This window comes from Physeter macrocephalus, chromosome 6 (assembly GCF_002837175.3).
Source record: "Physeter macrocephalus isolate SW-GA chromosome 6, ASM283717v5, whole genome shotgun sequence".
In the NCBI taxonomy this organism is placed as follows: Eukaryota; Metazoa; Chordata; class Mammalia; order Artiodactyla; family Physeteridae; genus Physeter; species Physeter macrocephalus.
In genome coordinates this window covers 16,260,680-16,275,381 of record NC_041219.1, presented here as the reverse complement: position 1 = coordinate 16,275,381, position 14,702 = coordinate 16,260,680, and the positions used below count along the sequence as shown (strand labels likewise).

The following is a 14,702-nucleotide window of genomic DNA, read 5'->3' as shown; positions in this document are numbered from 1 at the left end:
AACGGGTGAGGGTAGAGCAAGCCAGGTGAGGGAGCCCCTCTAGTTTCACCTTGGATTCATGGCACCAGTGTCGCTGTTCCCTTTCCCAGGTGCTGAATAGCTTACACATGCTTCTTTGCTATCCCACGAAATGAAAGAGCAGTTGATTTATGTGTCTCTTCATCTACTATAACTTTAATTTTTGTTTTGCCTCCCTGTTTCTTTGTCACACTGCATTTTTTTTGGTAGCATCCATCACAGACATGGAAAGCTTTTGTGTTAAAAGACATTTTTATTATATATTTTAACATATTATAGTCCACCACAATAAACAATCAGTTGGTAGTAGGAAATAATTAAATGCTTCATTTTGGAGTTCCTAAGCATGAAAGACACACAGTCAACATAAAGCAATATGTGTAAAAATGTGTGTGTAGGATCAATGCATCTAAGGAATAGAGAATATATTTTCCAATATAGTCCTGGCCAGGTATATATCAATTTGAGTTTCAAAGAAAACAGAAACTTGCTATTGCAATCATGAGCGATATGAAATTGGTTTTGTAGATGGATGTCAAGGGTCAGTAGTAGAGATAGTGATTAAAGATGCATTTGTCAAGGTTCTTTACAACTTTTTGTTATCAGAAACAACCATTTGTTGTCATTGAGATGTTTTGCTTTCATTAAAACCAGTAGTGATTATAAATGGAAATAAGTGTACCATTGAATTTTACACCTTACATTGCTTTGTAGTGATGGAAGTCAATTTACCTCGGAGTTCTCTTCATATGAGAAGTAATTTTGTAGTCTATACAAAAAACTAACTCCTAAGATAGCCACCTGGACCCAGAGAGCATACTAAAATCAAGCATATCACTTGAATTGGGGCTAAAATGACCAACTTGATCTTCTGCCTCTATAAACAGGCATTTATCTACTACTGAAATAATAAGGGAAGCAGGCAAGACAGATGGAAGAAGCCTCATTTAGATCCTGTAGTGCATGCCAGAATATGCATATGTGGGCCAGTTTCTTGTTTAAGGGATAAGGTATTTGCTGATAATAAAATTCAGCTTCTTAGTCCATTAACATTTAATGTTTGAATTTTAGTCAATAAGTGTTGGGGAAAATTATTTTTAGATGTCAGTGTTTCATTTCTAATAAAATCAATGGATGATTTGCATGTATTATTCAAAGGAAGAAGGATTTCTGTTATTTCTGTATTAATTCATAAAAAGTTTATAAAGGATTATTGGGTTTTTAAAAAATATTGTCATTAAAAATAATCACAGCCGTCTTTTCCCATATTACCTGACTAATAATCTTTGCTGTACACTTCAGGCATGAACTTCTAGAAGAAGCTCGGAGAAAGGGATTACCTTTTGCCCAGTGGGATGGGCCAACTGTAGTCGCGTGGTTAGAGGTAAGAGAGTTAAACCAGAAGGCTCTTAAGCCAATCACTGCTAACTTGATAGTATTTTTAGAGACAAGTAAAGACCTGTTCCTGACATCTTAGTTTTCCAATAGTCTGGAATAACTTGCTATCTAGGGACCCATGGGCATTCTTGTGATTTTACTCTGATGTTTTCTTGCAATTGTAGCAGAAGGAAGCAGGCCGTGAGATAAAAGAAAGTTTTGGTAAATTCTGTCTTCTTCATATCTAGAGTAAATCAAGAAACAGTTTTTGAGTGATCCTTCTGTTGTTGCAAGAAAACATCTGTCCCAGTACATCAGTACAGAGCCCTTCCTCATCAGCAGGTTAACAGAGAAGAGGCATCTCCATATATTTAACACTTCTGTCTTATCCAAGATATTGCTGCCATTCCTTTGCTTGTAGTATAATTCCTGAACCTAGTTCTTTAAGACCAGGGGCCAGCTAGATTTAGACATTTGGAGTTATGCAGAAGAAGATGCATTCCTTTGTTCCCTTCTGTGTCTAGACTGAATGTTTTAATGAAACAAAAACTACATTCAGCATTTCCTGCATAACACAAGGGCCTGGAAAAGTGAGTTAATACTTGATCAGATTGGAGGCACCAGGAGCAGACCAGGACAGTGAACGAAATACATATTTGACCACAAAGGGCCCCTTCATACCACTTATCAATAGTTTTCACTGCCCCTTCCATTCAGTTCTCTAGTGTGGGCTGTTGGTAGCTGCTAGGATATGCTGATGTCAAAGCAAAGAAGAATACAGTCAGCCCTCCCTATCCATGGGCTCCCCATCGTGGATTCAACCAACCACGTTCAATCCGAGACAGAATCCGAGGATGCTGAGCCTGTGTATACCAAGGCCCAACAGTAAGGGACTTGAGCATCTGTGGATTTTGGTATGGGGTGTCCTGGAGCCAATTTCCTGAGGGTACCAAGGGACTGACTGTATGAACTTTTCTTGCTTGGCAGAGGCAATTAAAACCCATTATTTTAAAAGATTCGGGATTATAAAATTGTCCACCTTCATTATCATATCACATCCAGAGCTAATGAATTAATCAATAGGAACAATCAAAACTCACTTGAGTTTAAAAAATAATCTTATACAGATAAATATAAAAACATGCTGCATTTTTTTCTTGGACTGAGTGAAAGAAGGCTGTGTCTTGCTTTATTTTATTCTTTTATATCAGGGAATTTTTAGCTTATTAGTGATCAGAGCTGCTTCTTCCAAATATTTCTTTCAAATTACTATATTTTAAAAATCAATTATAAGACAAAATGCTTAAGAAAGCCCACCTCAAAATTGAGAGCAATTCTTTGTTCAGTTTCACTCCAGTAAAATGAGCTGCAGTTTGACAGAGAGTTAACTACTGTTTTGGCAAGTGATGAACAAATCCTTTATATATTAAAAAAAACAAAACAAAACAGATTTACTGATATTAAGGGGCTGGGAAATGACAGGCAGTGAAGTTTGTGCTAATTAAAACTATCCTGAGCATGCAGAAATTGCTCATAATGTGCTCCATAAAGTGACTTTATAAAATGACTTTATGCAGTGACTTCACAACTATTTACAGAGCACCTCTTTGGTGCCTGACTTTGTTCTAGATGCTTCAAATGCACTTCTGAACAGAGTATGTATATGAAACATTGGTCCTCCTTGAGCTTATTTTCTTTCAAGCGATGACAGATTGAAGAGTAAATGACACTGTATGTTAGAAGCTAAGTACCATGGAAAAAAGATAAGGCAAGGAATGGGGATAAAGAATGTCTGCTTGGTGTTATGGGAAGGAGGGGAAGAGACATTAAGAGGGAAGGAGACATTTGAGTAAAGATTTAAAGTATGTGAGGGAGTAAGGCATGTGAATATAGAGGGGACAAGCATTCAAATAGAGGGAACAGCAGATGCAAAGGTCCTGAGGCAGAAAAAGGCCTGGGCTGCTTCCAGGGAACAACAAGGAAACCAGTGTTGTATAATAAGTGAAATTATTCAATGGAATAAACAAGATGAATGAGGTGGGTGATCCAATGAATGAGAGCAAATGCACCTCTGAATGGAGTATGTACATGAAACATTGGTCCTCCTTGAGCTTATTTTCTTTCATGTGATGACAGATTGAGGAGTAAATGACACTGTATGTTAGAAGCTAAGTACCATGGAAAAAAAATAAGGCAAGGAATGGGGATAAAGAATGTCTGCTTGGTGTTATGGGAAGGAGGGGAAGAGACATTCAGAGGGAAGGAGACATTTGAGTAAAGATTTAAAGTATGTGAGGGAGTAAGGCATGTGAAGATAGAGGGGACAAGCATTCAAATAGAGGGAACAGCAGATGCAAAGGTCCTGAGGCAGAAAAAGGCCTGGGCTGCTTCCAGGGAACAACAAGGAAACCAGTGTTGTATAATAAGTGAAATTATTCAATGGAATAAACAAGATGAATGAGGTGGGTGATCCAATGAATGAGAGCTCTTAACTTTCACCTCCTTTAGTATCTCCTTCAATGCACAGCCCACTAAGAGTGATGTGAACAAATAAGTCTGATGCTTCACACACCATTTATCGACACCAAAAACTTTGTAAAAGTCTAATCAGGGATGACCTTGGTAACCATGTATTGGCAAGCATTTGGGTAATGTTAACCAGTGTGGAAATCCAAATATCTTAGCATAGAGGAGTTGAAAAGAGGTGACAATCTTTAGGGTCCAGTGAAGGTATATTTAGATGTTTAGTTATTTTGAACAACTTGAGTTTACAAACTATGAAGTCAAGTCCCATCTTCTGTCGTAGCTAATCATATCTGTCAAGGCAAGGTCAATTCCTTTGCCTAACCTGTAGGAGATACTATATTCAGTCATGCACTGTACCTATATCCCCTCTCTCCTTCTCTTATCTCAGTCACAGCCCAGGCCACATTGACTGAAAGATTTGACTTTTTGTGTTTCCTCTACAGAGGCAAGCAACCCTTTAATATGGCAGAATTTTTTAATTAAAAAAAAATCAGTGTTACCTATTATCATGTAATAAATTATCCCAACACTTAGCATTTATTTTCCTCCTGGCTTCTGTAGGTCAGGAATCTGGACATGGTTTAGCTACCACCTCTGTTCAAAGTCTCTCACAAGGCTGCAAGCAAGGTGTCAGCCAGGACAGCAGTCATCTCAAGGCTTGACTTGGGGAAATCCAATTCCAAGCTGACTCAGTTCCCTGCTAGCTGTTGGCCAGAGACATCTGTTCCTTTCTGTGTGAGCATCTCAAAGGACAACTCACAGCCCTGCAGCTGGCTTTCCCCAGAGCGAGAGCTCGGAGAAGACAGAGGGGGAGATGACTGGCAGGAATGAAGCCACAGTCTTTTCATAACCTAATCTGGAAAGTCAGATCCCATCACTTTTATCATAGTCTTTTCATTACAATAAGTCACCAGGTCCAGCCCAAACTCAGAGGAAGAGGACGATACAAGGGCAGGAATATCCGGAAGTGAGATCATTGGGAGCCATCTTAGAAGCTGCGTAACACCGAGCCTTAGAAATAAGAAAGCCGAATCCCTTTCATTTTACAAATGAGGAAAATAAGGCTGAGGTTTAGTGCGGTACGCGGGCCTCTCACTGTTGTGGCCTCTCCCGTTGCGGAGCACAGGCTCCGGACGCACAGGCTCAGCGGCCATGGCTCACGGGCCCAGCCGCTCCGCGGCATGTGGGATCTTCCCGGACCGGGGCACGAACCCGCGTCCCCTACATCGGCAGGCGGACTCAACCACTGAGCCACCAGGGAAGCCCAAGCCTTCTGATTCTTGATCCAGAGCTCTTGGCGTTTTATACTGCTGATTTATAGTTTTTCCTCTCTTACTCTCTCACTTTTTCTCAGTCTCATGCTTTCTCCTTTTACTCAATCTGTTCATATCAACAAATAAAATAACAACAACAACAAAATCAGTATTTTGGCTGTTTAAAACCAAGATTTAAACTGCTCATTTGCATGTGCCCTGTTTCTTACTCATACCTAATGATGGAGGAGGGGCGGGGAGGAATGGAAAGAATATTCCTTATTTAAGTGTACGTAATTCAGATGCTGCAACACAGTGCGTTCACCCTGTGCTGCAGATAATGTGCCAGGCATTATGCTGTGCTCATTGCACTACCAATTCAATTGTCTTTCCAGAGCCTCACAGCAAAGCTGAAGAATCACAATCCCTAATTTCTAAAGCATTATTCATTTTGTAACTCTCTTTAGCTAATGTTTTCCAGATGTTTGTAATGTTAGCCTCTTCCATTAGCCCAGCATTTCATTCTCCAAAAAGTATTTTCATATTTAGCATCTAATTGAGTTCATACACCTATAGGTAGATAGATTGGAAATGTGGCTTAGCCACATTAAAGCCTTTGATCAAAGGCAGTCAGAATTCCAAAGGAGAGTTATAAACTGAAGTCTTTTATTAAACAAATGTTAATTGAGCCTTTACCAAATGCAGCTTGTGGCTGTTCTTGTCCTTAAACTCGAGGAGATTTGGTGAGGTGCAGCTATTATATGTATCCCTAATAATATAAATTAGTTGTTAAATTGCAGACCCTGAAGACTACATTTCCAATCTTTGTTTCCATTACTGCCTAACTGATTTTTCTGAATAAATTATTTAATGTCTTTGTGCATCTGTCTCTTCTGGGGGAAAAATAATAGCATCTCTTTCATGGGGTGTGGTAATAAATGAGTTCATACAAGTAAGGTACTTAAAATAATGTCTAGCACATAGACATTGTTAATGGTTAACTATTATTATAACCTGGGTACGTATTTTTCCCTATCCAACAGCTCTGGTTGGGAATGCCTGCTTGGTATGTGGCAGCCTGCCGAGCCAATGTGAAGAGCGGTGCCATTATGTCTGCCTTATCAGACACTGAGATCCAGAGAGAAATTGGAATCAGCAATCCTCTGCATCGCTTAAAGCTCCGATTAGCAATCCAGGAGATGGTTTCCCTAACCAGTCCTTCAGCTCCTCCAACGTCCAGAACTGTGAGTCCATTTGCGCTCCTTCCCTTCCCCAGTGCTGGGTGAATAGCAGCATCTCCAAGTCCACAGAGCAAAACTGTGGCAGCACACATTTCAATGTCAGCATGAATTATTCTGAGGAGATTCAGCTTGCTCTCCATTAACCTTGCTGCTACTTTTAATAGGTTTTCAACTGAGGAGCTGTGATTCCTATCAGACTTGAAGCCTGCAACCAAGATAGACTTCTGAGCTAGCCTCTAGACTAAAGTTTAGATTTTTCTCCCAAGCAACAAGACCAAGAGTTTACTCTTTTTTTTTTTTTTTTTTTGCGGTACGCGGGCCTCTCACTGCTGTGACCTCTCCCGTTGCGGAGCACAGGCTCCGGACGCGCAGGCTCAGCGGGCATGGCTCACGGGCCCAGCCGCTCCGCGGCATGTGGGATCTTCCCGGACCGGGGCACGAACCCGTGTCCCCTGCATCGGCAGGCGGATCCCCAACCACTGCACCAGCAGGGAAGCCCAAGAGTTTACTCTTTTTCAGAATTTTTCTTTTTAATGTAATCCAACATCTCAGGAGACAAGCAATAGGCATTAGCACTTTGTGAAGATGTAATGCTAAACTCACTACTTCTTAAGCAGTTTTCATAATTATGAAAGTACCTTAGTATTTAATGTTTTATAAATACCAAGTGGATTACCTTCCTTCAAAACCTGTTTGCCTTTTATTTATAAATCCCTATTTCTCTCATAATTTCATCCCTATCTTAATATTAGGAAAGAACAAAATATCCAAAAAAGGCATGCCAGATGACAAATTCAAACACTGAGGAAAAACTCCCAAATAATATTCATTCTTTCTTTAGTCCTTTCCCAAATTATATCTTTTGCTGATAAAGGATATGATTTCTGTTGTTAAACGGATTTTTCTGGTCCCATGTCTTATGCAAAATAATAAAATATGGAAGAATGAGGTAAGTTTGAATAGTGGGCAAAAGATAGAAAAGTGATATTACTTTATTTCAGGCACAAAGCTAACTTGAGGATAAATTTTTACATGTGGTCTTAAACATAGACCATAAATCAGAGAAATTTGCTTCATTTTTATTACATATATTCTTGTATTCCTTCCCAGTGTACTAGATTCCAATGCTAGAAATACAAGGTCAAATTTAAAAAGTGTTTATCTTTCTTGTATAATTCCATCTTAACTTCTTCCTAAGAAACATTTAGGAGAAAACATATACTTTAACAAATTCTTATATATAATTTGTATAACATTTTAAAATGTACATAAATGTTGTATACTATAGCTGAAGTATTACTGAAGCTAAAAAATAATTCAGAATATGTTTAAAATAAAAGCTGAGAAGACTATTAAAATAGTTACTGTAAACTGAATTCAGAACTGATGATGAGTGTCCTGAGTAACTTCCAACTGAGGGAGAAGTGTCTGACTGGTTTATGTTAACACTCTCCTCCCAAGAGCAAATTTGAACAAAAATATTTAACATTCCTAATCTTGCAAAAGTAAGAGCAATAGAAGCCCCAACTTCAAGATGAAAATAAGAATATAATTTATTATTTCTATTTAGTATCCTAACCTATTTCTTAAAGAAAAATGGAATAATTAAGCACTGTTTTTCTAAAGATATCTAAGCAAACTGAAAGAACTTAAATCACAAGCTATTAAAGGTAAGAACATACTCAGTTGTTCAAAAAACAGTCAAATGTGAAGAGAGCTTATGAAACCTTTCTTGATCTATTCTCAGTTAGCCTCAAAGGCTTTATGTCCTCAGATAAGTATCCCAACAATACAGAACTACTTTCAGTTTCCTAAACTTTTATGATTTGGGTTGATTATAAGCTTTTTCAATTGCTCTTCCCTCTGCCTAGAACATTCTTTCCACTCCAAGATCACCATTCTTCTCCACCTCATCCTTCATCTAATGATTCCTGAATGTTCTTCCTCGAAAAAGTTTTCACTAAGCCCCAAAGTCTGGGTTTTCTTCCCTTCCTGAGTTACTACTCTGTATACTTATAAAAGCTATTTTATAATTTTCTCTTCTTGATTCATCCCACACTAGGCCAAGCAAGTATATTATCAGGTTTTCCATAGTCCCCAGGCCTTAACTCAGTGCCTGGCAAATTGTAAATAGTCAGTAAATATGCATCTTAAAATGATGATTGTACAGGTCACTCTACTCATCATTATAGAGGATATGAGATATGTGTGCCCTGATTACAGAGAGGGCAATCAAACTAAGAAAAGGAAGATGTGTTCACCAGCAGGTTTAGTAGAAGATGACATAGTTTAATTCCTTAATGTGAGATAGAAGCAGAGTGCCGTGGAATTCAAAGGAAGGAGAAATCACTTCTGGTTGAATAAGGCTTCAAAGAGGAATTAACATTTGAAAGACAGGTAATATATTGTTCATTAATTATTAAAATTATTAATATTTTCACTATTAACTTTTTGATAGAGACCTTTTATTCTATTTTGTTTCTCATTTTATAAAAATGAATTATTTTCACATAGTATATTATTTTGTACTTTTAAAACTTAGTAATATAGCATGAATATTTCCCCCATTTTATTAATATGCAATTGTAATATTTTTAATTGCAGCATACCTCCTTAATGGAAATACCGTAATTTATTTAACCAAGTACCTAATATTGGACATTGTGCTTATTTAACAATTTTCTTTGTATTTCTAATACCATAGTGGATAAACAAGTAGTTATATTATTGCATTAGCTGAACTGTAGTAATTTCCATAGCAATATTTGTATACAGGGCATTTATATTCTTATTACTTTTGAACCTTACTTGTCAAATTGTATTGTATAGTCTTTTTTTTCCTTTTTCAATGTTAATGATTACATTGCTTAAATTTACATTTTAAAAATTACTAGTAAAGTTAAATTTTTTCATATGCTTATTTATTTTAGCATTTAAATAAATTACCTATTCATAACCTTTTTCATTTTTCTATAGGATTATAGGAATATTCACTTTTTTACTAATGTGTAAAAGCTCTTTATTCACAGAAGACATATACCCTTTGCTAAATATTGATGCAAGTTTCATAAGAGATAAGTTGTCTCTATTTGCTTTAAAAATAATCTACTGAGTGCTTTTTATTTCTTTTAGTCCATCTACATGGAAGTATTTACATGTTTCTAATATATTTCAAATATGATTTGCTTTGCAAAAAAACTACATGTGAATTTCTAGGAATTAATCCACTGCATAAAGTGAAGCTGAAAACATTTTAAAGTCATCACCTAAAATTATATACTAGGATTCACACTTTGAAAATTCAAAAGGAGTTGGTTTGGGTTTTTTGTTTTTCGTTTTTTGTAAGAAATGTTATCATGTCTTCTAGAACACTGCACATAGTTCTGATCCTACGAGATTTTCCGTGTGTTTAGGTTTGGGTTTGGTTTCTAAGAAAGATGTATCTTGTTCATTCACTCAAGTTCTAAAGAGAAAAAACAAGATACTTAGATTTTTTTTTTTAACTGAACAGAACTCTGCCTCCTTTTCTGTCTAGACAAAATGGGCTAACATTAGAAAAATCTAATGTTTACATTTATTATTATTATATTATTTACATTTATTATATCTTTGGGCCAGCCCTAATCTTCCAGCTTTCTGTTTCCTCTTCCTAAGCTACAGTTACTGTAGAAGGCCTCTTACAAAATAGAATAGAGATGGAGATATCAGGTAATTGAAATATTTGGTTAAAGATGTGTGTCATAAAGAATAAATACTTTAAATATTTTATCTTAAGTAAAAATATGTAAATGTTCAGGCACTTGCAAATTTAGATGAAACCCTAGGACTTTTCTTTGAGTATAATTCCAATGCCTGGAGTTTCACACTATGTTCATTTGATAACTTCATCCATTAAACATCTTCAATTTTTTAAATTTGAGTTTCTTTTTAAAGTGATAACTTGAAGATACTTGAAAAGCTATGTGAGTGCAGAATCCGCCTGGAAATTTACAAATTCTTCCCCAGACTTTGCTGAAGTTGTATCTCACTGGCAATGTGTTTTAAGATTTACCTTTATCTGGTCTTTCCAAATAATTCAACTTGGTGTTCATACATGAGCCAAGTTTATTTAACTTTGGCTCTATGTAATATTTATTTAAATTGCCTAATTTTTTAAAAAGTGCAGTAGAAGTAGACAGGTTTGGGAACAAATATAAATGATCTTTAGTAAACATATAATTCAGCAAATTTGAGCAGATATGTAAGGCATAAGATAGGCTTCAGCACAATGTACGGGGGAAATAGCATTTATTAAACTAAAGATTTACTTGGGTAGAGATTGTTTAATGAAAATTCTAATGAAATTGTAGTAACAGCCAACATCAGTAGAGTACTTACTAACTGTCAGTCCCTGTTCTAAGTGCTCTACATGCAATAACTCATTTGAGCCTCAGGACAATGCTATGAAATGGGTACTTTTATGACATCTATTTTACAAATGGGAGAAACTGATGAACAGAGAGGTTAAGTGACTTGTCTAAGGTCACACCCCAGGTTGTTTTGCCCCATAGTCTGTGCTCCTAACAAGTGTACTCTCCTGCTTCTTGAACTCTACCAGTTTTCCTTCTTTTTTGCAACATTCTTCCAGTCTACTTTGGTTCCACTTTTCATTATTACTAACCTCCTAAGCCTCAACCTTTAATGTAAATAAGGTGAAATATAATTGTGTAAAACTAGTCTTATTATAATGAGAAATATTTCTCTTCTTATGGTGAGAAATATCGATTCAGACAAGGGAAAAATGTGGATCTAGGCCATTTTGAAAGTGAAAAGTAAATTTGAAATTAATTTACTTTGTAATTCAATTATAAAGTAAAAAATTCTTCAAAATGACTTATGTAGTAACAGAAGTTACTTCTAGCTAGATAAAGTTTAGGATTATTCTAAGGTCTGGCTGCTTTATTTATTTTGTATTTCTGACAGCAAGAGAATTATTTTCCTCCAATTAATTTTCATGAGTTATCCCTTAAACTCATTTTTTCCTTAAACTCATTTTAATATTAATTTTTACATCATAATTCTGTCCTGAATGATTTAATTAGTTAAGTGCTTTAATTCTCAACATCCTTTAGGAATTTTCCTACTAGATCTCATTTGATAATACTATCTGAATACTCTACTCCATCTGGACTAAGGTGAGAGCAGCAAGGCACCTCAAACAAAATTGAATGAGGCACTCACTGTCAGTACCGACCTTGCACTTGCATGATCCTGAAAGTGAGTGCTTCTTTAAATGTAGCCCCCTTGACACCTCACCTACCTCATCCTAGTCCCAGCCCTGTATCAGAATATATCACATCATCATTTTAAATTATTTGTATTTTTTCTAGTATGCGTATGCAGTTTTAGTCTAATTAACAGATGTAGAATCTAAAATTTAGAGAGGTTTAGGAAATGTCCTGGGTAGTTACTGAGAAGTGGCACTGCTAGAACTCAAGCCTCTTGATTATAATTTGGTAAATTTCCAGATAGTTAAAATTTTAGAAATCATTTGCTAGACTCAAATGGTATTTGCCACAAAAAAAAAAAAAGTCTACTGGTTTGCATTCTCCAGCTCAAATACTGGGGGTTGCAGCGTGGACTGATGTAAATGATTTTCAGCGGCTCTCAGAAAACCACAACCAAATTATGTGATACTTGTCCTTTATGCTTTTCCAAGCTACTTTTTGCATTGTCTTTATCCTTGGACCCAAGGCACCAGAGTCCTTTGGTTGCTCAAAGCGTCCCACTCTAGCTATTCTCTAAGATGTGCCCTTTACTGAAACACTCATGCTCTAAAGCACCCTTTTATGACTTACCCTGTTGAACGTTCTATCCTTTAAACTGGTGGTAAAAAGAAAGAAATCTGAATAATTGGCTTACTACATATGGGTTTGCTTATAAAATAAACTTGTTAAAACCTCAACTAATTCCTAATTGATTGGGTTGTTTAGAAGTCATTTTATGGATTACTTTACAAGACTCTAGAGCAGGCAGTGCTCCTCAGAAGTAAAACTGCAGAGCATAAGTGAACAGCTAACTTACAACTTCAGAAAGTTTCGCAACCATACTTTGGAAAATCGCCCTGGATATACACTCATTTTGCATGTGAAGATACAGATAAAGCCATAGCTTGCAGAGTCCTACTCACCCCAGAATATGGTGATAGACTGGCAAATACAGACTTTAACCTGTGAAAGAGATTATACATGTATGTATTCTAGTATGAAATAATACTGGTCAAGTTTCTCATAGAAGGAGGGAGACCTTCATTGTTTGGATTCACAATCAAGGTCGAATCTTTAGAAATCATTGTAAAACAATATGGCTTAAATGAATTTCCTCTCAGGTAACCGTCACTGAAGCTCACGTTAAATAGTATAGCCACTCAGGCAAAACACTGTCGTCACTGGGTGTAAAGGGAATGTGACAGATGATTGTAAAATTCTTTTTAGCATAATACACGGCTCAAAAAGTCAGTAAAAGCAATTTCTGCCAAATGATTTAGTGATTCATATATTCATACACAACTTTCTATTTATAATGAGCACCATTCCTGGAAGCTAGGGATAGAAGGGAGGGGCATTTAATGACATGGATGGCTGCTGTATTCTCAGTATATTTTACAGTTGTGCACAGTTTTATCTTTCAGGAAAAAATTCATATATGCTCAAAATTCCAAAATGGTAGGAGAATGAGAATTCTTTACATATATATGAGGCTTATCCTTTGAGATTTTATGCCCATATTATTTACTTATAATTATAAATATTTACTCAACTCTGTTTTGTTACTCAACTATATATATGAGTAATTCTCTTATACATGAGATTTATCTTATGTCAAATTATATTCATCAATTTAGTTTATACATAGTTATTTTTAAAATTATATTAAATTATATTATTTATAATAGAAGATAAGTCAACATGGTACTACGTGTTGGTAGAAAAGGCAAGGGAGAATTATGATGATGACTTATGTCAGGGTATCAACTTTGCTACTTCCAATGCTTTGAAACTAGACCCCTTCCAAAACAAGTAACAAGCAATACATAAGATTAAATTCCACTGTAACTATAGAATTGATGTGCTTGGACAACACTGAAATGTTCATAAATATTTCCCAGTAAAATGGTGGAATTTGATGGGAAGTGGCTCCCAGTGATCTGTATGTTACTAAGTGGACTTTGGTCTAGAAATTGTATGTATTAATACAATGATGTTTGTATAAAACAAACATCATGGGTTGTTTTATTTAGAAGGCAAATGAGACTTCATAATAGAATAGTGCCTGCTAGAGGGAAAATTTCCTTTAACATCATGTTCTTCTCTATAATAGTGAAGGATACTGCTAAAAAATTAGGAAACCTAGGTTTTGTGACTTCTGACAATATTTAGTGGAAAAATACCTACTATTAACTCCAAAATAGCATTTCTCTTCTTTTTTCCTCTATAAGAATATAGGAAAACAACATATTTACTGAACTGTAAAAGGAAGCAGTCATCTGGGAACAGCTGATATTGGTTTCCAAACAGTTTATGATAGAGCTTTCAGCTTTGTATTTACAACCAGTTTTCTCTTTCCAAGGACATTGAAGAATTAAAACTTTGTGAACAAAATATTGGTAATAACACAACAAAATACATGTGCCTTTGTTTACTGAAGAAAAAAATATTCTTCTACAGATCAAATTTATTCAGTTCTCCTTGATTCCAAAAAGTGGATCCAATAGCTGCATACCTTTGAAATGCAAACTTTGATTAAGCCTTTTTCCTGATTAATAATTACAGAAGTATCATTTTAAATCTATCCCATGTGAGCTTCACAGCATGCCTCTTTCTAGTTAATCTTTTGAAGTAGAAGAAAAAGGCAGCTATGAGAAACTAGCAGTGCTGTCTCTCGTGCATGCTATAGAAGCAAGAGCATGGTCGTGTTACTGTGGTACCATTAACTTACAGTGGTGCTGCGTTTCTTCTTTACCACTGCTTCCCTCTGGGCCTCCTCACTAGCCTTCAGGCAACGTATGGGTGACCCATGAAGAAATGGAAAATCTTGCAGCTCCAGCAAAAACGGTTAGTCTTTACAGCTTTGTTGAACATGAAGAAAAGTTATTTTGCTGCTATTTGGATGGAAAAGCTATTTTGTTTGTGATAGATCAGAGTGATGGGGTATGTTTACATAGTAATATGCAATGATAACTAACATTTTTCATTATGGTTTTATATCACTGACCCTAGACCTTTTTAAATGAAGCCATACTAGATTG

At 36.0% G+C, this 14,702-nt stretch overlaps 1 protein-coding gene across 2 annotated transcripts in view; it reads left to right on the top strand.

Moving 5' to 3' along the window:
- The window catches only part of PPFIA2 (PTPRF interacting protein alpha 2), a 467,683-nt gene that overhangs the window by 428,944 nt on the left and 24,037 nt on the right, over nt 1–14,702 (top strand). For both annotated transcript variants that reach the window (XM_055085240.1, XM_024122861.3), the window contains 3 exons: nt 1,321–1,402; nt 6,218–6,418; nt 14,446–14,508. In XM_055085240.1, coding sequence (XP_054941215.1) covers nt 1,321–1,402; nt 6,218–6,418; nt 14,446–14,508 — 346 coding nt within the window. The remainder of the gene's footprint in view (nt 1–1,320; nt 1,403–6,217; nt 6,419–14,445; nt 14,509–14,702) is intronic.